The sequence below is a fragment of the Lycorma delicatula genome, chromosome 10, assembly GCF_047948215.1.
Source record: "Lycorma delicatula isolate Av1 chromosome 10, ASM4794821v1, whole genome shotgun sequence".
NCBI lineage: Eukaryota > Metazoa > Arthropoda > Insecta > Hemiptera > Fulgoridae > Lycorma > Lycorma delicatula.
Window position 1 is genome coordinate 66,845,230 of NC_134464.1, and position 27,290 is coordinate 66,872,519.

Genomic DNA, 27,290 nt, shown 5'->3' on the forward strand with positions numbered 1-27,290 from the left:
GACAATTATTAAAACAATATGAGCAACCTCTATCCAGAGATTATATAACTGATTAGTAAGATATTGGAATTTGGAATAATTGGGTTGTACTCTTTAAGAAGTCAGATGCTCAGTGATAATTCTATCGCATTACCATGTAGAGGTTTTATGTAGAGGCTTGCTAGAAGTAAAAATCACTGAGGATGGAAATCTATGTTTCCAACATAGACTCAACATAGATTTGGTCGGCTTACACAACAAGGGAATCTATGGAAGTTCTGGGAGAAATGTTTCCAATACATCCTATCTTATTACATGTTGGTATAAATGGCTTATTCATCAAATCTACTCTCTTGTCATTTCTTCCTGCAAGAATACTTGAAGATGAAAATTTTTAAATGGAGACTGCAGACAACTGATGAACTGCAAGTTGCTGTTCATTATAAAACTGCAGCAATATAAGAGTTAATGACTAAATGAGTGCTCTAGAACATCAGGCGAGAGTTTCAGGGGCATATAGTTCATAAGGGTAACAAATTAGACAAAAAAATCTTTTAAACACAAAGTGATACAACAAAATAAGGACGGCAAATATTATTCTTCCTTATAGTGAAATAAAATGCTGAAGAGGATTTATGTTACCTTTTTTATTTACATTGAAAAACCAGGAGACCATATTTCAAAATCCTTTACAATGCATTTTTGTCAAAGACTGAACATTTTCTAAAAGGGTTTTCAAACATGGCACCATTGGTAAAAATGAATTATTATATATAATATTAAAACCAGCTTACCAATATATTATTTGATTTCCTCAAAGGTTTTCAGCTATTCTGCCATCTTCAGGAGGAATTTATAATAATTTAGAATTAAAATATATAAAAATATAAAATTCAGATGATAAACTAGACGTAACAATTGATCATCATAATATAAATTTTGTAAATGTTAGTCATAATTTAAATTAAAATAATTATGTCTGTTTCGTAAGAGTATCACAACTGTTATCAATTCTGTAGATTGTGCAATCAGTTTAGCCAACTTAATAATTGTTGTTTATTATTGGCTTATATAAAATCTCATCTTCAAATCTGATCTGTTCATTTACTAATTTGTTTTTCCAGATTAATAGTATTATAAAAATTATTAGAGTACTTCAATACCTTTATGAATTTATCTTTATGTTAAGTGAAATGTTTAATATGTCTAGTGAAATTCAGTCTCTGTATTTCTTTGTTATGCAATTGATATTTTCTTTAGCTCTGATTAAAAAGGAACAACTATTCATACCAATATATTGTAAATCGCTAACTTCACAATTTAAACTGTATATACCCTCAAATTAAAAAAAGAACTACATACAAGGGAAAAAATAAAACTAAAACATAATAACTCAGGAAACGAATATGTAAAAATTTAAACTATAGAAAATTTAATAAAATATATAAATCATTTAATTTAAAGACAGCTTATACCACTAATAATAAAATCATAAATTATATAAATAATAGAGATTCAACTAAAACCCCAACAACTGGAAATAAATATAATTTGAAAGGACAGGGGGTGTATACAGTTTAAAATGTGAAGATTGTGATTCACAATATATTGGTATGACTAATCATTCCTTTTTAATCTGAGCTAAAGAACATATCAACTGCATAACAAAGAAATACAGACCTTTCGAATTTCACTAAACAAATTTTGGATGCTAAACAAAATTACAATCCAGATAAATTCGTAGAAGATTGGATTACTCTAGTAATTTTTATAATACTATTAATCTGGAAAAATTCCACATATATAATAACAAATTAATAAATCAACAGATAAGATTCGAAGCTGACATTATATATAAGAAAATAATAAACAACAATTAAACTAATTCCATAATCTACAAAATTCATAGCAATTGTGATACTATTACAAAACAGACGTAATTATTTTCATTTAACTTGTATCTTTAACAATTACAAATATATTATTTAACAATTATATTATGACGATCAATTGTTACGTTTTTAATTTATCATGTGAATTTTATATTTTTATATATTTTTTTAATACATTTTAATTCTAAATTATTATAAATTGCTCCTGAAGATAGGAGAGTAGCTGAAAACGTTTAAGGAAATCAAATAATATATTGGTAAGCTGTTTTTATTATATATAATAATCTTCTAACAAATAATTTTTGGGATTAAAGTTCAAGAAAAGTTATGGCTGTGGCATCAAAACATCATAAGATATATTTTCTCTTGTATGATTTTACTGAAAGGGGAATCTGAAGATTAAGGTGCAAGTTAGAAGAAAATTTCAATATTTCCTGATTTATGAGTCGAATGTGTATAAAGTGAGTTGTACTACACCATCATTAGACATTAACTCAAGTTTTAATTTCTGAATTAAAACCATTTGATTATAAAAAAGTTATGTTAATTGTAAAATTATAATTATAAAATTAGTTACTAATTTGAAAAAAAAATCAGTTTATATAATTTGGAGTGAGATCATTTTTTAAAGAAGATATTGATCAGTTGGAATGCAGAGTTTTAAGTGGTGAAGACAATGTTTCAGCTAATCTTTTTTTTTCATGTTTTATGGTTTTCAGACTTTGTTTTATTTTTTAAAACCAAAATGAACAATCTTTATAATGCTTCATATTTTTTTTTGTTTATTATTACTTTATTTTGAGTTTAATTATTTTATGTTTTGCTTTTCTGTGCCACATTTTTTAAAAGTAATTCCTTTATATCTACTGATACTTGTTTAGGATTTGGAAAGCATAATTAATTACATATAATTTGTTAAGTGGTTTCTAAGTGATTTGGTTTGATATTTTACTGCAAAAATTTGGACTAGCTCTTTTTTGATTAAAGGACATTGGGATAACAAAAAAGGATTACTAAAAAAGTAACTACAGGTAATTGTTAATTATTTTGTTTAAAACTACTGTTCCAAGTCACATAGAACTGAGTTGAAATTGACATGAAACTGTTTAGTGTTCAGCTAACCCTAGTAAACTCATTAATAAAATAAAACAAAGTTATCTCACTGTAAAGAAACCTTCTTAGTTCTTCACAATTTGTAATTACTGTATTAGCTGTATTTACTTTAATTAATTGTTTAATCCAATTCATCCTAGTAGTATTTTATTATGTAAATCTATTACGTTGTTAAAATAAAAACTATGTAGCTTCTTGAATATTGCAGATTAACCTTAATACTCCAGCTGAGGTATTTTTTAATAATTTTTGTGCATAACAAGTGCATAAATAAAGATCATCAAATAAATAGCGATGTTAACCTCCTTCCACTCCACATCCCTACTGTCATGACCTCTTCTGCTTTGAATGGGAGTGCTTAACATTGCTATTTATTCGACAATCCCAACGCAGGAAGACTCACTGCTAAAAGTAGTATTGAGAATGGAGGTATTCTGAAACTACAAATGTTAAAACTGACAATGATAGGAAGGGAGGAAAATAACACTGAAATCAATTATGATAATCCTATCAAAGAAACAAAATATTGTGATAATTTTAATCTTTAGAATTACACAGTATAACAACAAATTAAAGAGGATAGATGAAAAATACACCTGCCACAAAGAACAGAAATCAAGGAAACTTAAGAAGGGAAATCAACAAGATACTTCATTGTAAATGCTTCTTCAGGACATATTTTATGTAACCAGTAACACACCCATTTTAAATAATAAAAATTTCTGCAAATATTTTTTCAGGTTTAATACATCTAACTCATATAATACTTCATTAGCTGAAATTAAATTTTTAAAAAATAACATTTTTAAAAAACTTATACAAACCTGATTTTCTGGTACAGAAACTTTAACCGTTTTTTCTGGTTCATCTCTCGATGACATTTGTAATGAACGACGACTTGATCCTGAATTTGATCGTGATAACATTGGAGGTCGTCGTTTAGTAGCACCTCGACCAGCTAAAAGATTATTTAATAATGATGGTGATCGAGCACAAATAAAAGCATGGAATGACGATACAGTAAACACACCTAACTTATTCAATGTACTTTTTGTTGTGCGTGAGACATGTGTTAATAAGCTCTGTAAACAAAAAAATAAACATTGTTATTTAAGTGAATAAAGTTTATAAAAAACTATTTGTTCCATAATGTTACTAAAAGGTTTTATTTGAAAAATCATAAAAAAAAGAATAAGTACTGATTATAATGCTTCAGTATAGAAGAAGGCTAGAACAAAACGAGGGTTGTCTGAAAATTTTTCTGTCTAATTTTGGTTTTATTTTTCAACAATGTCTCCTTTCAAGTCGATACACTTTTTCCAGCGACGCTCTAACCCCTTAACCCTTCCAAATAGTAGCTGGCATCTTTTTCCATAAAACAGGCGTTTATATATGCAATAAATTCCTCATCTGATGAAAATCTCTTTCCTCAAAGCAAAACTTTAAGGTTAGGAAATAAGAAAATGTTGCTTGTAGAATACAGTGAATGGTCAACCAATTCAAAGTGTAATTCATGAATTTTAGCCATGGCAATCGTCAAAGTGTGAGCAGGCACATTGTCCTGAAGGAAAAGCATTTTCTTCTTCTTCTTCAAATGTGATTTTTTTGCAATTTCTGCCTTCAGCTTGTCAAATAATAATATGTAATATAGTTCCGTTATTTAACCTTTTTGAAATTGTGTTACTATTCCAAAAAACAGTTGCCATCACCTTCCCAGCCAATGGAACCGTCTTTGCCTTTTTCGAAGCAAGTTCACCCTTTCCAGTCCACTGTTTTGACTTTTGTTTTGTTTCAAGAATGTAATGGTGGATCCACATTTCATCTACAGTTATGAATCAACACAAAACATCTGACTCGTTTTGCTTAAACTGCTCCAGCATGGCCTTGGAAATATTCATTTGAATGTATTTTTGGTTCGTAGTGAGCAAACGCGGCACCAAATGCGTGGATAGCTTATGCATATCCAATTCTACAGTTAATATATGACAAACACGTTCTTTCAATATGCCCATAGCCTCAGCTATCTATGTAACCTTAATCTGTTGGTCGTCCAGTACCATTTAGTGAACTTTTTCAATGATATCGATGGTGGTTGCAGTTTTTGACCATCCCGAATGCTCATCACCAACCAAGCTAGTACGACCATGTTTAAATTCAGCTGCCCATCTTTTCACGGTGGCAAATGATGGAACAGAGTCTCCATAAACAGTGTCAAACTCAGTTTTAATTTGCATATCTGTACTGCCTTTCAAATACAAGTATTTAATCACGGCATGATATTCGATTTTTCCATTTTCACAAAAACATTCACAATTATTTACTCAAACGATTATCAAACAACTGAGCATCCAGAATGGCTGAAATTTTAGTGAGTACTTTTCAATGCATGCACAAATACATTCCCTAACTTCTGTTGATGAGCACTGAGTGTTGATGAGTGATGAGTACCATCTTCATGTTGAGGCTCAAAACTTTTCAAACCACTCTCGTATACTGTTTTACACAGTCTAGAATAGCGGACAGCAATGAATAATGTGCATAACTGTAATTTTCTGTTCTTATTTTGAAAACATAAAATAAAGAATATACAATAGATGTGTTGAAACATGAATAATAATAGTATTAAAGCAATTAATAAAAACTAATATGTGATAATATAACTAATAAATAATAAACTAGTAATGCAAAATCACTCTGCAACTGTCCTGGAACAATGTAATATAAATTCTTCCAATTCACAACATACACAATATTCTGTGATGACATTCACCAAGTGTTCTACAGGTGTTGATGCACAGTTATAAGAAAGTAGTATAATGATTTGAAAGCTAGCATGGCTTCCTAAAGTTATATATACAGAGTGACGCAGAGAAAGGGGAAAATTTTAAATAATTAGAAAAAATTAAGTAAAGTTACTAACCTTTATTTGATATTGAAAATATTTTCTACAAGAGTGGATATTTCTATACACATTACTTTTTAAAAATTACTTCATTTAAGTACTGTCTATTTTTGCCTACACATTCAGTAAGTCGATTCTGAAAATGTTGTATGACGCAGCACAATGTGTTCTCCGAGATGTTGGCAATTTCCTCATGAATCTGTGTTTTGAGCTGGGCAAGGTTTCTTGATCTAGTCTGGTACAAAGATATCCCATGAAAAGAAATCACAGATCAAAAGGTCTGGATACCGGGGTAGCTAAGCAATGCTAGAAGTCCTTGAAATTAAGAGGTGGCTCCGTCTTGTTGAAACCAGGTTTGCTAAAGGTCAAGATTTGGAAGAGAATGAAGCCTAAGAGCAAAAAAAGTCTTTAACATGTCAACTTAATTTTGAGACAACAGTGAGACAATAGCAAAGTCTGCTTCATCTTCAAAGAAGTAAAGGCCAATCACCCCACGACACGAAACTGCACACCATACAGTAAGTTTAACACTGTATAATGGATGCTGATGAAGCTGAGCAAGGTTTATTTGTACCCAGTAACAGAAGTTCTGCTTATTCACATTTCCAAAATGGGCTTCATCTGAATCAAAAGATTTTCAATAAATTATCATTCTCACTGATTTAAGAAAATACTTTTTCACAAAATTGTAAACGCAATACAAAATTGTAGGGTTTCAGTTTTTGGACAATTTGGGTCTTGTAAGAATGAAATTTCAGGCTATGGAGTATTCTTTGCATGCTCTGATGTCCGAGCTCCAATGACGAGGTAAATTTTCTGCACTGAACAATGAGGACTCCTTACTACTACAGCTTTCATGGCATCAATGTTTTCCAGCATACGTAAAGGCAGGCAATACACACCCACTAGGTTTTGTTTTTCTAAGTCGAACCAGTCTCTTCAAAGTTACGAACCCAAATTATGATTGCATGTGAAGAATGTGTGAAGGACCACAGGGCAGGATCTCATAGTGCCGCCAAAACAGTCTTTGTGCAGCTGTCACACTTTGTCCATGTCAGTAAAATGCCCTCAGGACACCGCTCTACACCATTCCACTGCTCCATCATGACTAAACATCCGTTACTGCTCTAAAGTTTAACATCTTTCTCCAACTTATAGTACAACTACTGGACTACCATCATCAAATTTAAAATTTCCTGTTTCTCTGTGCCAGTCTGTATAAGCAGCAGACAAAATAGAAATTTAAAAAAAATCGAAACACTAATTTTAAAATATAATAAGATCAACAAAGTAAAATAATAGCATCACAAAATTATTATAAGTTTATTAAAACAGAAAATTTGTACAATACAGAACAAAGATTGGCTATCCCAAATAACTGATTGTTAACTTAGAATTTAAGAAAAAACTTATGACAAAGCAATTTAAGTATTGTTCCTCAATTTGATTTTTCACTAAATTAGCTTAATCAACCTGATGATTTGTTCATCAAATGATGTACCAGCAATTTCAGCACTTTACCAACAAAAAGGTATCAGCAATTCTCATTTTCTATTCATTATTTTTTTAAATCAAGTTACAATTCAAGATCCATTGCTATGATTAAAACATTTGATAAAATAAAATATATATATAGTTCTATTAGAAACAGAAGTATATATTTTTTCTTGAAGTTGTTCTTAGTCACAAAAATAATAAAAATAATCAAGTAACTAACAGATGAATCATTAATTTTAAAGTATTAGTATCTAGCTCTAAATCCTAGCAACTGGCATGGCGTAAAGACCGTGTCCCAGCTCCCGGAGTGGTGACCCAGGGACAGCATAGCTGGGCCTGGTGGATCCTACTCTGGGGGTTTGAGGCAGGCACAAAGTGAGATCCAACCAGCAGGCCGAGACATGGAGGCTCGTTAGAGTAAAGGACACTCCCCTGAGCTGTGTAATACTTAACTGCAGGATCCGGCCCGGGGAGAAGAAAAAAAAACTCCTAGCAACTGAGAAATTTATGGTACTCTACCAATACTGACAGTGTTAGCAATATTTTTTCCAATATTTCAGATCTGAAAATGTCAGAATGATCCAAACTTACTTAATTCATTCAGCCCACTAAACAATCATTTTGGATAATAACAAAAACAACTGTTACTTTGTTAAGATTACAGCATTATTTCTTAGAGGGATTTTCTATGTGAAAAATGATTTTTTACTTTGAATAATACAAGAACGTTGTCAATTAAATATTTACATAAACACGTTACTTGCAAGTAAACTGAACTGCTTCACACATTTAACCACTACAATTTTATTAATACTATTTATTTTGACATTTTTGTATGTGGAATAGAAAGCAATTTAAAAAATTCAACATGAAACTGCAAAAATATCCATTTCTCTTTACTCATGTAAATAAGAACAAAAACATCTAAAATTACTTGTACATAATTGTAAAATTCTTACCTTTGGATTAGGTAATTCACCATTTTGAAGACTAGCCATATAACAACGAAGCCGGAATTGTTCACAATGTAACCTTTCAAGATTTTCTTCCCAATTTACAATCTGATTATTGATTTGTTGTTTTGTTTCTGGATCTGATACAACACTTTGCTGTAAATCAGCCATATGCTTCAATTTGTGATCCTATAAAAGACAAGTAAAATAATATGTAAATTATTATTTTCAAGACACGATGAAATGAATTTTAATGTGGAAGGTTTTTTACACATGTCAAAATATTTTCATGTAGCGTTCACCACGGATTAGTGATAATTTTGATAAGATAAAAAATGTAAGTCAAAGGTAGTGTTTAGTTTGTTTTTAATTGAGAAAATAAGTATTTTGAATGATGCTGACAAGTGTTCGATTTATGTTGTGTTTAAACAGTATTGTTAAAATACTGGTGTTTTATGTTTACAGACCTTGTTTCTGTGTTTCCATACAGTATTTATGTGTTTACTTTCAACAAAATGCAAACACTTGTGTGTGTATATATATGTGTGTGTGTGTGTGTATATGTGTATGTGTATGTGAATTTCTAGCTTATGTTAACATTACAATATTTATGATATGTTTAATGAGGTGGCCAAGTTCAAATTATTGTGAAATGCTTTTTCGTGTCTGTTACATTTACATTTGAGCAGTACCTTGTTTAACATATACACAAATCTAATTTTTTAATTTTTAAAAAATCCAAATCAAGTTAAGTTTTTCTAAATTGAAAATAACATTTGATTCCAATACATTTATTTTTAGCAAGTAAACTGATGTGTTAGTATAAAGTATTCAATCGCTTATTTTTTGCACTAATATCTTTCTTGCTTTGTACATCATTTTACTGTTAAAAAGATAAAATTTGTAATAACTTCTATATACATTCTCTTTTCTTAAATATTTATCTTCTCTCCTATAAGATTTTTTTGTTTTCCTCTAATTCATTTTCAAACTGAATTTTTCTTCTGAGATTCTTTCTATATTGTTCTGGAAATTTTCTAATGCTCTCTTATTTTTCAGCCAAAATAAAAATCTTAATAGGATTTATTGTTCAACTTTCACTGACTAAAGTTATAAATATTTCTTTTTATTATTATAAAAATTTATCATAGCAAATACAAACAAAATATTACATTAAAATTCAATTCATAAACATGCTACATTGAGGGTTATCTAAGAGATATTTTTTCTCGATATTTTATTATTATTTTTTTAGATAATAAATTCACCACGTAAGCTTGAATCTTGTGATGGAGTAATATGGTGTTGACATTTTATATCCTGTGACAGATGCCAAACCTGATCAGAAATTGAGCCAGAAACCTATCTTATGAAAGGCTGAGTGAGGTACTAACCCACCATAGAGATTGGTAAAGAAATTATTATTATTATTATAATCCAGGGAATGCAAATATTGTAACAAGAGTGAAAATTTGAGTAACTATTTTATATAATAGACACCATTTTAATTGCTGTAAAACAAACCATAAGTAAATGCAAAAGAAACTGTGGAAAAATAAAAATAAGGAAAATATAAGGGGTGGTTATTTATGTCCTTCATTTTTTTTATCTTGAAACCCATATTCTTAACTATACTTGTATTAAAAGCATCATAAAGTTAGTGCGACAAGTAGTCATTTTTTATCATACTTTTCAAAATTAAAGTATAAGCATTTCAAAAGAACCCTGATAACACCAAGCCCAAAAATTGAATCTTGTATGATAAAAAAGTCACTAAATCTAAATGATCTCCCTAGATGGTCCACTACTCAATGGATATAGACCATAAAGATTTTCTCTTAAGTATCGCTCTAAGACAATGAAGTAATTTTCAGCTGAGAATTATAGTCAATGAGAGTATCAAAAAATGAAATAATGTATAAAAAACTTCACTAAAAAAAACAAGATCAATACTGAGAATTATGAAGAAATTCTCTGACTAAATATGCACATTCAATATAGAGATTTCTATAATACTAATCAGCAGCTGTCTGTTTAAGATATTGACAAGTGCATAGCATATTAAAACTGAGTTACAATTAATGTGTAAATTAAAAGCTCAGTTCATTATAATTCATTTATTATAATGAATTTTCTCATTTAAAAAATAATATTCAATTAAGAACTGATCATTTTTAATTTTTTAATTTCATTATTAAACAAATTATTCTTATTTTATTAGTGTGACATCAACTACCCTTAATGCAGTAAATATTTTTCCTTACACAAAATTTTTTTTTTATAATATACTTAAAATTGCATTAAATTTCTGCTCACTATCAATTTAAAATAAAACCTTTAACAATTAAGACAAATAAAACTTAATATAAATAGTACAAACCGATTCAATAGCTTTTTCTAGGCGAAATATTTCTTCTTGAAGCAAATGTAATGTGCCTGTTTTTCCTCTATGTCTTGCAAATGCAGCAGCACATGCTGAATGAATACTATTAACCCAGTTTTCTAATTCTACTTGACAAGGAGCCTATTAACAAATTAAATACAGGTTCAATTAATAATTTGGAATACTAATATTTATGATAATTAAACAATACAATTTTTAAGCATGCAATTTTACCACAATTACCCGTATGGTGATGATATATTTACTAGTTACATAAATAAGTAGGTAGAACATAGCCAGAATTAAAAAGAAAATACTATTAGACGAGTTGGTTATTAAATTTACAACTTAATTTTACTACATTTTATGCTAAGGTAAAATATAAATGCAGCCAATATTAAAGTTTTGGGTAAATTTAATGTAGTTACCCTTGACATACATAGAACAACTACCCAAACACCACATGATATTGCTGGAATATCTTAAACTTGTCCTGTTTGTTCTATATATATTCTAGGACTAAGCAAGATATCAGCAGATACGAGAAACAACATTGAGTGTTTTAATATCCTGATATAAGCAGGATGACCCATAAACATGCTAGTTTTCTAGAATGATACCTTGCACAACATCCTGCATATCCCAGCAAACAAGAATTCTTTGGTAGATTTTTTTGTCTTTTATATAAAATAACAAGAATAGATAATACTAAATAATATGTATAATACTTTTTTTCAAGTAATAATAATTAATTCCTTTAATTTCCTATATAAAAGAGATAAATCTTTTATCTTATTTCCTAAGATTTTTAAAATTATTTAACCTTGTTGGTTTAATGACTATTTTCATTATGATTTAACAAAATTGTTTTAATTTAAAATTTATGGTTTTGATTTGATATTATTCATATTGATATCAGTGAAGAATAATTTAACAGCATTCCTGCAATACTCAGCCAACTAACAGCAATGTTATTATAGTTTTTGATGCTTATTATGTTATATATTATGTTTCACTACTTTCTTTTTTGCATCAAGTTACTTCAACATGTGATTATTTTTTAGTTTTTAGTTTTCTGGATTTGTTCTTCAACTAGGTAAATGATAAATATGACAAGCTTTCAACACGTTGATAATTATAGAACACTAAAAGACATCATGGAAATATAAAAATTAAGTATTTAATACGTATTTTACAAAAGAAATTCTTACCTGGAAGAGATATGCATCACCAAAAGCAGTGCTAAGGCAAAATATATAATCACGCTTAGGATGTTCAGGAATCGGTTGCATTATTGCTCCATCAACAATAATAAGATGTTTTGGTGCTGCTTCAACTGATCTACCTTCACGTGAGTCACATGGATAAAACAAAAGTGTTGTGCCTTTTAAACATACCCAGTAACCTTTCCAACCTCGCTTTCTGGCAAGTTCAATCTGATGTTTCTTTCTTAGTAACCATTTTTTAACACTTAGGAACCTGAAACATAAGAAAATATTGCATTTAATTATTATGTTAATGTTATATGATTTTTTTTTATCTCTGTTATTGTAATTAAAAATTATATGCAGAAAAAGAGTAGAAATTTCAGGGAATGTAAGTATTTACTTGTGTAGAAAGAGTATCAATTCTTATTGAAAGAAGATTGAACATGATATCAAGTAATGTAACTGGTATTTTCCACGAAGTATATTAAATTAAAAGAATACAAACCACAGAATTAAGATCCAGTAGAAATACAACAAAAATTCCTTATTTTTTTCAATTACAGATTATCATACATTAAAATTTCATTCAACATAATCTGAGAAGGAGAAAAGAAAAACATATTACCATCATTATTTTGGATAAAAGTGATTTGTACACAGTCCAAAGCTATGTCTTAGAATTATTTCCACAAATCCTAATCCACTTCACCAGATATGAAACAAAATTGATCAACAGAAATTAAATTATTTATACTGTATCCAACAAAAAGCAAAGCTGTTTCTAGCTTTGTCCTAATAATTTTCCACACCATTGGGCTATGTTATTTAATAATAAAAAATAGAGCTACAATGATAAAAGTTAATAAACTTACACCTCTTGTTTAACCAATGTTCAGTCAATTCAAAATTCAGAGAATTTAAAAATTGTTTTGGTTCTTCAACCTTAAACCTTCCAAGTGAAAAAAATAAAAATTTATAAAAGAAAAGTATCTATAAAAACATTAAACACTGCCCTATAAACCAGCAGTTTTGTTAGTAATATTTTTTGCAATACATGTCACTGTATATTTTGTTAATTTCATAGATGTCCTCTTTTCCTTTGTTTTATTATATAATTCTGTTACTTTTGATATTTTAGACACACATTTAACCACAAAATTGTAGTATATCATTGAAAGTAGGAATATTACATTGTTAGTTTTCTTTAATAAATTTTATAATTTACCAACAAGACAAGAAAAACATAAACACTCAATAATGTTATTTTCAGTTGTTCAGTAATCTGGGTAGGATTTCTCTTTTATTTTGTTTTAGCATCTCTTTCTCCTACTATTGAAAAATTAAGTGGTCTTGTCATAAGACATTTTGACTTATTAAAAAAAATTCTGTTTTCTCCAAATAATAACACAAACCTTGAAAATACCAATATGCAAACAAAAAAAAAAAAAACAGAACTGAAGATCTGGAACTAGTATTAGTTAAAAAAGGTAGTAAGATGTAGAAAATTACTGTGATCAAAATGAAAAATGTTATCTTTCTAGGGAGTAAGCACAACATTAATATTATCATTTTCATCATAGTTATTATCTAGTTTATTAACAAAATATTATAAATTACAATTAACAATAGTTTACAACATTAATCTACATTGTTTTGACTTTTGTATTAATTACATAAATAATAATAGTAATAAAAATTAATAAAAAGAAATATGTACAACAAACAAATGAAAATTTAAAAAAACCAATATGAACAGTAATAAAAATGTAGGGAATATAATGTACATTAAAATATTCATTTTAATTTACATATTACCTAACCTAACATTTTGTTTTGAAGTACAATTTATATCTGTGTATTAAAATAAGTTACTCAATTCATGACCTCTCATGTACAAAGGAAGCAAATAATTTTATTTACTCATATTTCTGTTACAATCACAATTGCTTTCAATATAATATTTTTAAACAAATAAACTAAATATTAAAACGATAATACAACGATAAAACTTCGACTATGAACAGAAGAAAGCATTCCCTTTTTTATGACACAAGCAAAGTTAAAATTGTGATATTTTTAAACGCTAATTATAGTTTTTAAAAATATTATTTCAATTCTCCATTTAATAAAAATAATTAAAAATATAGTGTATAGCATTATGTTATTCTGTAAGTAAATTCAACTAGCTCAAAAAATAAAGTTTGGCTGTACAAGACTATTAATATTTGTCAACAATCCCCTGCTATTCTCTGGTGTCACATGTAAAGCAAAACTATAAAGATCTGGCTGGATGAAATATAGTGACACGTTAAATGCTACTTATTTGTTCAGTTGATGTTATTTTTAGTACGATTTGTTGGTGCATGTTTTCAAAATAACATTTACACACTGTGTAAAGTATAAGTAAGTCACACGCTACAAAAATTGGTCATTCATCTTATCCTCTGAAGTAACACATAACAGTGGTCCCGGAGGTAAAACAAAAAAAAATCCAGGTAAATCCTTAAATTTTACTTGCCAACAGGTAAATCCACATGTTATATACATGATCGTTTAATACATTAATCAAGGACAAAACTAAGATTAAATTCTTAAAAAACACCAAATGCATATAAAAGTTACAAAAAAAATTATTTATACCCCACTTTCCATTAGCATGTTCTATTACAGAGATGCTACAGGACACTTTTGGTAGAAGAATTATTTCTAAAGGAGTGTGGCCACCAAGATCCCTTGATATGCCTATTCCAGATTTCTTTCTCTGGGGTTACTTCAAAAGATATTGTTTATAGGAGCAATCCACATACCATGCAGGAGCTGAAGACAAACATTACCAATGCAATCCCAAGAGCCAATCCAGGCAGGAGCTATATACATGAGCTGAAAAATAAGAGACCAGAAATCCTAAATCTTAAATACCCTGGGAACAGCAAGTTCCATCACGTGTAACAACATAGTTGGTAACCTTGAACCTTAAGGGCCCTGAAGACAGCAATATCATATATTTATTAAATGAGTATGATCCAGTGATTTATCCACATGTAAATTTCTTCTTATGAATTGCTAATACACTAATGATATCTAATACTAATCTAGAGAGAACATTTTTTGTATTAAAAAGGCTGAAATCTAAGCTCATGGCTTAGATCCACTATGGCACAAGAAAAATTGACTGGTTTGGCTTGCTGTACATTCACCCACGATAAAAATATACTACCCAAAATTACTGATAGATTTGTGATAAAAAGAAGCATTGCATCGAGTTTAGCATATAAACTATAGAATGTAATAAACTATAAGAGAATAAGTAATTTTACTCTCAATATAATTATATTAGGTAAATAAAATAAACAAAAGTGTCTAAACCTATGAGTAGTTTAAATACTCTGAAATTAAAAAAAGTACATACCAAATAATAATAAGCAATTTATAAATTAGTAATAAAACCACCTACAGTAGGCAGTAAATATCACTTGTGTCTCGCGACAGGCAAGTGAGGATGCCGAACTTCAACGAAACAGTTAAAAGGTCTCGATATCCTGGTGTGAAAATTGAACGAACGTTTATAACGAGCGTTATTTTTTATAAATAATAATATACATATATACACGTGCACATTATATATATTTTATTGATTCAATTATATCTATAGTGCGATTTTGTTTATATTGTATTTTATTTGATTTTTTCTTAATTTTTGGAAACGTGTTATTGGTCACAATGTTTTCTTGTACCGTATGCAAAGGATCATTTACATTAAAAACAAATCTGCAGCGGCATTTAAGTCAACATAAGACCACTAAATACAATTGCAATATTTGCAAATATCCAACGACGCGATTGGATAATTTAAAACGACACAATTTTACTAAACATAAGAAACCACGTGAAGAATCAATGTTCCTTGTGTATTGTGCAGTATAATTATTCGTGTATTATGCGCAGTGAAATGCTTCAACATTATAAGGTAACGCATGATATTGTGATAGCGGATAAAGAGTTTTTATCATTTGATAGTGAAAACCAATTTGATGAGTGGAAAACAGCAATCGAAAAAGTGAAAAGAATCATTTTGTGCGTCACACAGGAACAAAAAAAGTGCTGATGGTAAGTTAAAGTTACAGTATGCTTGTTTTCAGAATGGAACTTTCTGTCTACCAAAAAGCAAAGGCAGAAACCGACGAATTCCCTAATTGCTCCCACTGTACAAGAAAAACACGATATTGCAATAAATTTGTTATCCGATAGTAGCATTGTTTTCTCAACTTCCCAAGATTATTAATTTTTTTACTTTTTAAACTTTTCTTTATTACGATTTTTCAGCTTTGGTCAATTTCCTAATTTCCTAATTTTTTTTAAATTCTATTATTTGTTTTTCAAACTACAGATAAGTTTGCTATATTTTTAATAATTTAAAAACTTTTTTTAATGTTTCGTTCATTTTTTTACTCATTTTTTTTCATTCTTTTTTATTTTTTATTGTTTAAATCTGGTTATGGTTTTTTTTTATTTTCTGTTTTTATTTTATTACTTTTCATTTGCTGTTAACAAACAATAGAATTTTGTCCTAATTTTTATCTCTTAATATTAATATTATTTAATAATAAATCCGATTGCTTGATATGTTCATGCATCCTCGCGTGTTCAAATAACGCGCCAAGAGTAGTGTGGCGCGTGACTACAATCGGCCTGTTTCGTTGAAGTTCGGCATCCTCACATGCCTGTCGCGAGACACAAGTCAAAGATAGCGTCCTTTCAAACACTACGTTAATAGTTGTTAATTAGTGTAACGGCGTCGGTTTGTTTGTTGGTGTAGTTCTTGAATGCTTAATACGAAAAATTATTTGATAGATTTACCGACTGATTTCTGTGACTTATTTTATAATATTTTAAGCTCATGGTACACTTACTAAAAGTACGTTATGACATATACATATTTAATCTGTATTTAACAAGTTGATGAAAAAAGTAAGTAGTGACATTAGTTAATTTTTTTGAATATTGTTTGCATATTTTTTTTTCCTAATTCTTGAATTCTCTACTGTCTTTTACTGAAGTTACCATCATGAGCAAATGCTAAGATGTTTTCATTTAAACATTTAGATGTTGTGCCCCCATTTTTAGATTTTCTTTTTTATTAAGTATTTGTATTATGTTATTATATTTTTCAATTAATTTTTCCAGAGTGCAATTTAACAGTTTTGGTGAGAGATAATTACTTTTTCTCACTGGTTCAAAGGGTTTGGAAATTTCACCCAAAAATTTAACTTTTGAGTATGTTTATTTTATTATCTTTAGTGTTTTATTTTTGACATTTAGGAAGTTCTATTGCCTAAGAAGTTTACAAAAATGAACTATTAATCCAGATCTGTAATTTTTTTTGTACTTTTATTATTATTATTATTATTATTACCTTTTCTTTACCAATACATATTGTTTGTGATTTTTATCTTATCATTATTTTCAAACTATCTATGGTGGAAATATGTGAATCTTTTCAAAGCTTAATTCTCTCAAAAAACCAGCTGATATTTTTAATTTAACATGTGTTTTTAATTCTTATCTTTAATAAAGATCTGTTATTAACTGGCTCAAATTGAATAACAAGTGGTTTTACTTTTTATGTAAAGAAAAAAAAAGGTTTTCTAATTTTTACAACCGGATATAAAATAAAAATAATTTTTGAAAACTGTGTTGTAGTAATTCTCAAGAATACCTTTTTTTAAAGCAAATATATTCTGGTTAAGTATATTGCAATTAGTATTTCAATTATAATAAATAAACATTAATTAAGAATTATGTAGGACTAATTCAAGTAAGACTTATGGAAAAACCAATACTTTGTTTTCCTATTGAAAAACTCAACATTTAAAAAAAAAAATTTGTAACCATTATAATTAGGGACAATGTAAACATCAATTTTAACTTTTATCATATTTGATGCCTATAAATAGACGATGGAGGATAGACTAATTATTGTTTATTGTTTGTAATTGTTTATAAAATATATGCTTTTGTCTTCAGTTATTTGACTGGTTTGATGCAACTCTCCAAGATTCCCTATCAAGTGCTAGTTGTTTAATTTTAGTATACCCCCTACCTTAATATGTGGCCTATAATATGCCTAATGTAATATATGCTTTAATATATGGCCTATAAGTCTGTCTTTTCTTTTAACTATATTTTTCCAAATGCTTCTTTCTTCATCAGTTTGCTGTAACACATCTTCATTTATCACTTAATTTACCACCATCTGATTTTTAACATTATCCTATAGCACCACATTTCAAAAGATTCTAATCTTTTCTTATCAGGTACTCCAATCGTCCAAGTTTCACTTCCATATAAAGCTACGCTCCAAACATATACTTTCAAAAATGTTTTCCTGCCTTTAAATTAATTTTTGATGTAAGCAAATTATATTTCTGACTGAAGGTTTGTTTTGCCTGTGCTATTCAGCATTTTATATTGCTCCTACTTCATCCATCTTCAGTAATTTTACTTCACAAATAACAAAATTCTTCTACCTCCATAATCTTTTCTCTTCCTATTTTTACATTCAGTGGTCCATCTTAGTTATTTCTACTACATTTTATTACTTTCGATTTGTTCTTGTTTATTTTCTTGCATAGTATTTCATCCTGCATGCTGTTCATTGTTTCTTCTAAATATTTTTTCCTCACAGCTAAAATTACTATATCATAGCATCTTTATTTTTTCACACTGTACTGATACTCCAGGTCTAAATTGTTCTTTAACATCATTAACTGCTAGTTCTATGTAAAGATTAAAAAGTAACAGTGGTAGGGAATATCCTTGTTGGACTCTCTTTTTTATTATGGCTTCTTTCTAATGTTCTCAGTTGTTACTGTTGCTGTTTGGTTCCTGTAAATGTTAGCAATTGTTCTTCTATCTCTGTATTTGAACCCTAATTTTTTTTAAATGCTAACATTTTATTCCAGTTTATGTTATCGAATGCCTTTTCTAGGTCTATAAATGCCAAGTATGTTGGCTTGTTTTTCTTTACCTTCTACTATTAATCTGAGGCCTAAAATTGCTTCCCTTGTCCCTATACTTTTCCTGAAACCAAATTGGTCTTCTCCTAACACTTCTTCCACTCTCCTCTCAATTCTTCTGTATAAAATTCTAGTTAAGATTTTTGATGCATGACTAGTTAAACTAATTGTTCTGTATTCTTCACAATTATCTGTCCCTGCTTTCTTTGGTATCATGACTATAACACTTTTTTTGAAGTCTGATGGAAATTCCTCTTTTTCATAAATATTACACATCAGTTTGTATAATCTATCAATCGCTTCCTCATCTGCACTGCGCAGTAATTCTACAGGTTTTCCATCTATTCCAGGAGCCTTTCTGCCATTTAAATCTTTTAATGCTCTCTTAAATTCAGATCTCAGTATTGTTTCTCCCACTTCATCCTCCTCAACTTCCTCTATAACACCATTTTCTAATTCATTTCCTCCATATAACTCTTCAATATATTACACCCATCTATCGATTTTATCTTTCGTATTATATATCGGTGTACCATCTTTGTTTAACACATTATTAGATTTTAATTTATATACCCCAAAATTTTCCTTAACTTTCCTGTATGCTCCGTCTATTTTACCAATGTTCATTTCTCTTTCCACTTCTGAACACTTTTCTTTAATCCACTCTTCTTTCGCTAGTTTGCACTTCTGGTTTATAGTATTTCTTAATTGTTGATAGTTTCTTTTACTTTATTCATCACTAGCTTTGTTGTATTTTCCACGTTCATCCATCAGCTGCAATATATCGCCATAAATCTAAGGTTTTCTACCAATTCTTTGTTCCGCCTAAGTTTGCTTCTGTTGATTCATGAATTTCCTTTTTAACATTCTCTCATTCTTCTTCTACATTTTCTACCTTATATTTTTTACTCAGACCTCTTGTGATGTCCTCCTGAAAAATCTTTACCTCCTCTTCATCAAACTTCTCTATATTCCATAGATTTATTTTTCAGGTTTTTTCAGGGTTTCTTCAGGTTTTTAAACCCCAGCCTACATTTCATATCACCAAATTATGGCCGCTATCAGTGTCTGTTCCAGGGTAAGCTTTGCAGTCGATGAGTTGATTTCTAAATCTTTACTTAACCATGCTATTATGTATCTGAACCCTTGCAGTATCATCTGGCTTTTTCCATATGTATGTTCTTCTATTATGATTTTTAAACTGGGTGTTGGCAATTACTAAATCATACTTCATACAAAATTCTATAAGTCGGTCCCTTTTTTCATTCCTTTTGCCCAGCCCATATTCATCCACTATATTTCCTTCCTTGCCTTTTCCAGTGCTTGCATTCCAATCCAACTATTATTAAATTTTCATTACCTTTTATGAGTTTAATTGCCTCGTCATTTTGTTCTTATCTCATCATCATGGGCGCTTGTAGGCATATAGATGTTAACAATCGTTATCAGTTTAGGTTTTGATTTTATCCTTACAATGATACTATCGCTATGCGTTTTGATATACTTTACTCTCTTCCCTATCTTCTTGATCATTATGAAACCTACTCCTGCCTGCCCATTATTTGAAGCTGAGTTAATTATTCTAAAATCACCTGACTAAAAGTCGTTTTCCTCTTCCCACCGAACCTTGCTAATTCCTACTACATCTAAATTTATCCTATCCATTTCCCTCTTTAAATTTTCTAACTTACCAACCTTTTTTAGACTTCTAACATTCCACGCTCTGACTCATAGAATGTTATCTTTTAATTTTCTGGTGACCACTTCCTTAGTAATCCCCACCCAGAGATCCAAACGGGGGAACTAGTTTACCTTCAGAACATTTTACCACGGAAGGCGCCTCCATCTTTGTTTTATGAAAATGCAGTGAGCTACATTTTCTTGGAAAAAAAGCAGCTTAAGTTCTCTATTGCTTTCAGGATTGAGTGATGTTGATACGGCTATTTAAGTCATCGAGACCTACAACCTGAACAGCTACTGAAAGAATTGTTTCCCTTTTTCAGGAATCCTTCCTTCTGGCTCTCAACAGATACCTCTCCGATATGGTTGCACCTTTGGTCCAGCTACTCTGTGTCACTGAGTACTCAGTCCGCTCACCATCGCCAAGATCTCATGATTCATAGAACAATGTCAGGCTTTAACATTGTTTTATTGCTTTTTAATTATAGTCAGTTTTTATTTTTATATTTTCCAGACAGAAGTGATGCACCAACAGAGACTAAAATAACATGCCCAGATATATAAAAAATGTAACTAATCTGTAAATGTTCATAAAAAAGAATCAATATGAAAAAAAAGGTAAAAGGTAAAGTTAAAGGTAAGAAAACTTAATATTAATTGCATAGGTGAAATTCCCTAAGATATTTTTAAAATTTCCCAGAGAATTCATAGTTTTCCTCAATGAAATTCTTTGATTATTTTTGGTTCTCTGAGAGTCTCTTACCACCATTACAGTGTTAGTCATACATCTCAACACTCACAGCATCTCTTCACTTCCAATTGTATGAGAATTTTGAAGTAAATTTATTGTTTGAATTGATTTACTTTATCAAATAAAATATAATACACTGCGTGCTAAGTCAAACATTTTTACAAATTATATTTTCAATGCCTATCGACGATTTAACCATTGCAATCCCAAATACACAACAAACTTTGGGTTAGTTTTAGTACATTAACATGACACTCACAATAAATAATCACCACCATCACTAATCAGCTGTCATTGACAACGATCAGATCACGATCACCATTATTCATTGAGCACCGATCAGGTCATAAATCACCGTTCATTGAATGCTTGATCCCCGTTCAATGAGCACCGATTAGATCACAGAACACGTTTCAATGGATACCGATTGGGTCAGATCAATGCCATTGTTCAGCGATCACCAACCATCATCATCCTCACCACCATCATCATTATCATCCTCACCATCATCTTCAATATTCTAATCATAATCAAAATGGTTACAAATATTGTTAAAATAATTAGGTACAATTCGTGTCATGTGGCTGTGCATGACCACTGTAGTCCACACACAGATTCCTGGTGGAAATGTCTGTTATTATATCAAATGGGTTTTAGGAAAGATTTGTTATAAGATACATTTAATATTTGATGACAAAATTTGATTTGCGGATTTCAAAAAGCGGCGAGAGCTCATAAAATAAAATTACATTATCAAATAAAATATAATATACTGCGCGCTAAGTCAAACATTTTTACAAATTATATTTTCAATGCCTATCGATGATTTAACCATTGCAATCCCAAATACACAACAAACTTTAGGTTGTTTTAGTACATTAACATAACACTCACAATAAATAATCACCACCATCACCAATCAGCTGTCATTGACAACGATCAGATCACGATCACCATTATTCATTGAGCACCGATCAGGTCATAAATCATCGTTCATTGAAAGCTAGATCCCCGTTCAATGAGCACCGATTAGATCACAGATCACGTTTTAATGGGTACCGATTGGGTCAGATCAATGCCATTGTTCAGCGATCACCAACCATCATCATCAATAATCTAATCATTATCAAAATGGATTACAAATCTTGTTAAAATAATTAGGTACATTTCATGTTGTGGCTGTGCATGACTCCTGTGTCCTCACACAGATTCCTGGTAAAAATGTCTGTTATTATATCAAATGGGTTTTAGGAAAGATTTGTTATAAGATACATTTAATAGTTGATGACAAAATTTGATTTGCGGATTTCAAAAAGCGGCGAGAGCTCATAAAATAAATTTACATTATCAAATAAAATATAATACACTGCGTGCTAAGTCAAACATTTTTACAAATTATTTTTCAATGCCTATCGATGATTTAACCATTGCAATCCCAAATACACAACAAACTTTAGGTTGTTTTAGTACATTAACATAACACTCACAATAAATAATCACCACCATCACCAATCAGCTGTCATTGACAACGATCAGATCACGATCACCATTATTCATTGGGCACCGATCAGGTCATAAATCATCGTTCATTGAATGCTAGATCCCCGTTCAATGAGCACCGATTAGATCACAGATCACGTTTCAATGGGTACCGATTGGGTCAGATCAATGCCATTGTTCAGCGATCACCAACCATCATCATCAATAATCTAATCATTATCAAAATGGATTACAAATCTTGTTAAAATAATTAGGTACATTTCATGTTGTGGCTATGCATGACTCCTGTGTCCTCACACAGATTCCTGGTAAAAATCTCTGTTATTATATCAAATGGGTTTTAGGAAAGATTTTTTATAAGATACATTTAATAGTTGATGACAAAATTTGATTTGCGGATTACAAAAAGCGGCGAGAGCTCATAAAATAAATTTACATTATCAAATAAAATATAATACACTGCGTGCTAAGTCAAACATTTTTACAAATTATATTTTCAATGCCTATCGATGATTTAACCATTGCAATCCCAAATACACAACAAACTTTAGGTTAGTTTAATACATTGACATAACACTCACAAGAAATAATCACCACCATCACCAGTCAGCTGTCATTGACAACGATCAGATCACGATCACCATTATTCATTGAGCACCGATCAGGTCATAAATCACCGTTCATTGAACGCTTGATCCCCCTTCAATGAGCACCGATTAGATCACAGATCACGTTTCAATGGGTACCGATTGGGTCAGATCAATGCCATTGTTCAGCGATCACCAACCATCATCATCATCATCCTCACCATCATAATCAAAATGGTTACAAATCTTGTTAAAATAATTAGGTACAATTCGTTTCATGTGGCTGTGCATGACCACTGTAGTCCACACAATGATTACTGGTGAAATGGTGCATTATTATATCAAATGGGTTTTAGGAAAGATTTGTTATAAGATATATTTTATATTTGATTTGCGGATTTCAAAAAGCGGCGAGAGCTCATAAAATAAAATTACATTATCATATGAAATATTACACTGCGTGCTATGTCAAACATTTTTACATATATTTTACAATATATATACATATATATATATATATATTGCCAATGTCTATCGATGATTTAACCATTGTGATCCCACATGCACAAAACCATAAATAACATATGCTTGATTCCTGTTAAATGAGCACAGATTAGGTCCCGTAGATCCTGTTTAATGAGTACCATTGTGTCATAGATCACTATTTATTGTTCAGCGATTACAAACAGTCATCATCAATAATATAACCATTATCAAAGTGGATTACAAATCCTTTTAAAATAACTACCTACACTTTGTAATATGGTATTATACGTAGTGTTCCGGGACATATAGTCGAACTTCAGGAACTGATTCAGGATACCAAAATGAGTAAAAACATTCACGTCGAGGTAAGTCATATTTTGTTTTGTTTTCCTTTTGGACGCCATTTTGGAATTTTCAATAAAAAATTATTTCACAGGAACAAGTATTAACTACTTTAATTAAATTTGGGAATCTAATTCTAGTGTCTTTACAAAATAAAAATATAGAAAACTTCACAATAAAAAATTGCAGTCGGTATTTTTTTTTTTTTAATAATCAGTATCTTTGTAATTATTTGTTTGATCAATTTTTTACTTATTACAAAATTTATTAAGAATTTTATTTTGTACAAAATTCGTTGACAAACAATCGAGTACACTTGTGCACCATAATGCAAGCTGAAAATTTTTGCCTGTTTTATTTTCTCCACTAATGTAATAAAAATATTAATAATAATAAATTAGTAAAAATTATCTCACATTATGGTGCCAAGCCTACTGCCGGATTAAATGTTTTCAAAAACTCGTGTCCTGAATCAGTACTTGAAGTATGATTAATTGGTTCTTGAACACTATATATAATCACTACTGTAGACCACACATAAATCTTTGTCCAGCTGTTATTAATTTAATCTTAATTATTATATCAATTGTGTTTAAGAGAAGACTTGCTGTTATGATTACATTTAATGAAAAATGTCTAAGGGTAAAACACATTTATTAAAAAAAATTGAATGTCATTTTCCAAGAAGGTTTATCAATTGAAAGCAGCTATTGGACGTGTATTCTTCTGGTTTACGGTGTTAAGTGTAAGTATCAAATTAGGAAGTATCGCTGGATGTAAAATATTAATTGGAAGCATTTTCAGGTTTGTATAGATTGCTACAGATCTCAGAAATCCTTTTTGATGCTCTTATTGGTCTTTGTCTTTAAAGTAAGATGATATCTTGTTCTCTTTAGAGGACAATATCTACTAGAGTCAACATATGCACTTCCTTCTGCATGATTTTTAGTTTTTTTTTAAGGCAATAGTATTTTGGAAAAACAAAGTTTTTTTTGTCTTCAAAAATTTGACTGGTTTGATGCAGCTCTCCAAGATTCCCTATCTAGTGTTACTAGTTTCGTTTCTGTTACCCCCTGTATCATATATCCCTAACAATTTGTTTTAGGTATTCCAAATGTTGCTGTCTGCACAATTTTTTCCTTCTACCTGTCTCTTCAATATTAAATTTTTAACAATCTCCTATAGCACCACAATTCAAAAGCTTACAATCTTTTCTTCTCAGGTACACTGATCGTCCAAGTTTCACTTCCAGATAAAGCTATGCTCCAAACATACTTTCAAAAATTTTTTCCTGACATTTAAATTAATTTTGATGTAAGCAAATTATTTCTGACTGAAAGCTTGTTTCACCTGTACTGTTTGGCATTTTATATTGCTTCTGCTTCACCCATCTTTAGTAATTCTACTTCCCAAATAACAAAATTCTTCAACCTCCATAATCTTTCTCTTACTATTTTTACATTCAGTGGTCAATCTTCATTATTTCTACTACATTCATTACTTTTGTTTTGTTCTTGTTTATTTTCATGCGGTAGTTCTTGTGTAGGACTTCATCCATGCCGCTCATTGTTTCTTCTAAATCTTTTTTACTCTTGGCTAGAACTACTATATCATCAGCAAATCATAGCATCTTTATATTTTCACCTTGTACTGTTACTCCGGATCTAAATTGCTCTTTAACATCATTAACTGCTAGTTCTATGTAAAGATTAAAAAGTAATGGGGATAGGGAACATCCTTGTCAGACTCCCTTTTTATTACAGCTTCTTTCCAATGTTCACAACTATTACTATTGCTGTTTGGTTCCTGTAAATGTTAGCAATCTTTCTTCTATCTGTATTTGAACCCTATTTTTTTTTTTTAAATGCTGAACATTTTATACCAGTTTACATTATCGAATGCCTTTTCTAGGTCTATAAATGCCAAGTATGTTGGTTTGTTTTTCTTTAATCTTCCTTCTACTATTAATCTGAGTGCTAAAACTGCTTCCCTTGCCGCTATACTTTTCCTGAAACCAAATTTGTCTTCTCCTAACACTTCTTCCATTCTTTTCCTCGATTCTTCTTTACAGAATTTCAGTTAAGTGCAAGTGCGAAAGATTTTTAATGCATTAGTTAAGCTAATTGTTATTTATTCACATTTATTTGCTCCTGCTTTCTTTGGTATCATGACTATAACACTCTTTTTGAAGAAGTCTGACGGAAGTGCCCCCTTTTTATAAATATTACACACCAGTTTGTATAATCTATCACTTCCTCACCTGCACTGCACAGTAATTCGCAGGTATTCTGTCTATTCCAGGTCTCTGCCATTCAAATCTTAATGCTCTCTTAAATTCAGATCTCAGTATTGTTTCTACCCTCTCATCCTCAATAACACCTTTTTCTTTCTAATTTCCTCCGTATAACTCAATATATTCCATCCAGTTATGTTCCTTTTGTATTATAAATCAGTGTACCATCTTTGTTTGAACATTATTAGATTTTAATTTATGCACCCCAAAATTTTCATTAACTTTCTTGTATGCATTGTTTATTTTACCAATGTTCATTTCTCTTTCCACTTTTCTTTAATTTACTCTTACTTTGCTAGTTAGCACTTCCTGTTTATAATATTTCTTAAATGTCGATAATTCCTTTTACTTTCTTCATCACTAGCATTCTTATATTTTCTACGTTCATTCATCAACTGCAATATATCCTCTGACATCCAAGGTTTTCTACCAGTTATCTTTGTTCCGCCTAAGTTTGCTTCTGCTGATGTAAGAATTTCCTTTTTAACATTCTCCTATTCTTCTACATTTTGTACCTTAATCTTTTTTACTCAGACCCTTTGCAATGTTCTCAAAAATCTTCTTTACCTCTTCTTCCTCAAGCTTCTCTAAATTCCACTGATTCATCTGACACCTTTTCTTAAGGTTTTTAAATCCCAATCTACATTTCATTATCACTAAATTATGATCGCTATTAATGTCTGCTTCAGGGTAAGCTTTGCAGTTGAC

At 30.0% G+C, this 27,290-nt stretch overlaps 1 protein-coding gene across 2 annotated transcripts in view; it reads right to left on the reverse strand.

The window, feature by feature from the left end:
• Positions 1–27,290, reverse strand: part of sif (guanine nucleotide exchange factor still life) — a 1,284,896-nt gene that overhangs the window by 88,422 nt on the left and 1,169,184 nt on the right. For both annotated transcript variants that reach the window (XM_075376797.1, XM_075376796.1), the window contains exons 4-7: positions 11,931–12,198; positions 10,717–10,860; positions 8,343–8,525; positions 3,809–4,066 (exon numbers count right to left, since the gene is read on the reverse strand). In XM_075376797.1, the coding sequence (XP_075232912.1) occupies positions 3,809–4,066; positions 8,343–8,525; positions 10,717–10,860; positions 11,931–12,198 (853 nt within the window). The remainder of the gene's footprint in view (positions 1–3,808; positions 4,067–8,342; positions 8,526–10,716; positions 10,861–11,930; positions 12,199–27,290) is intronic.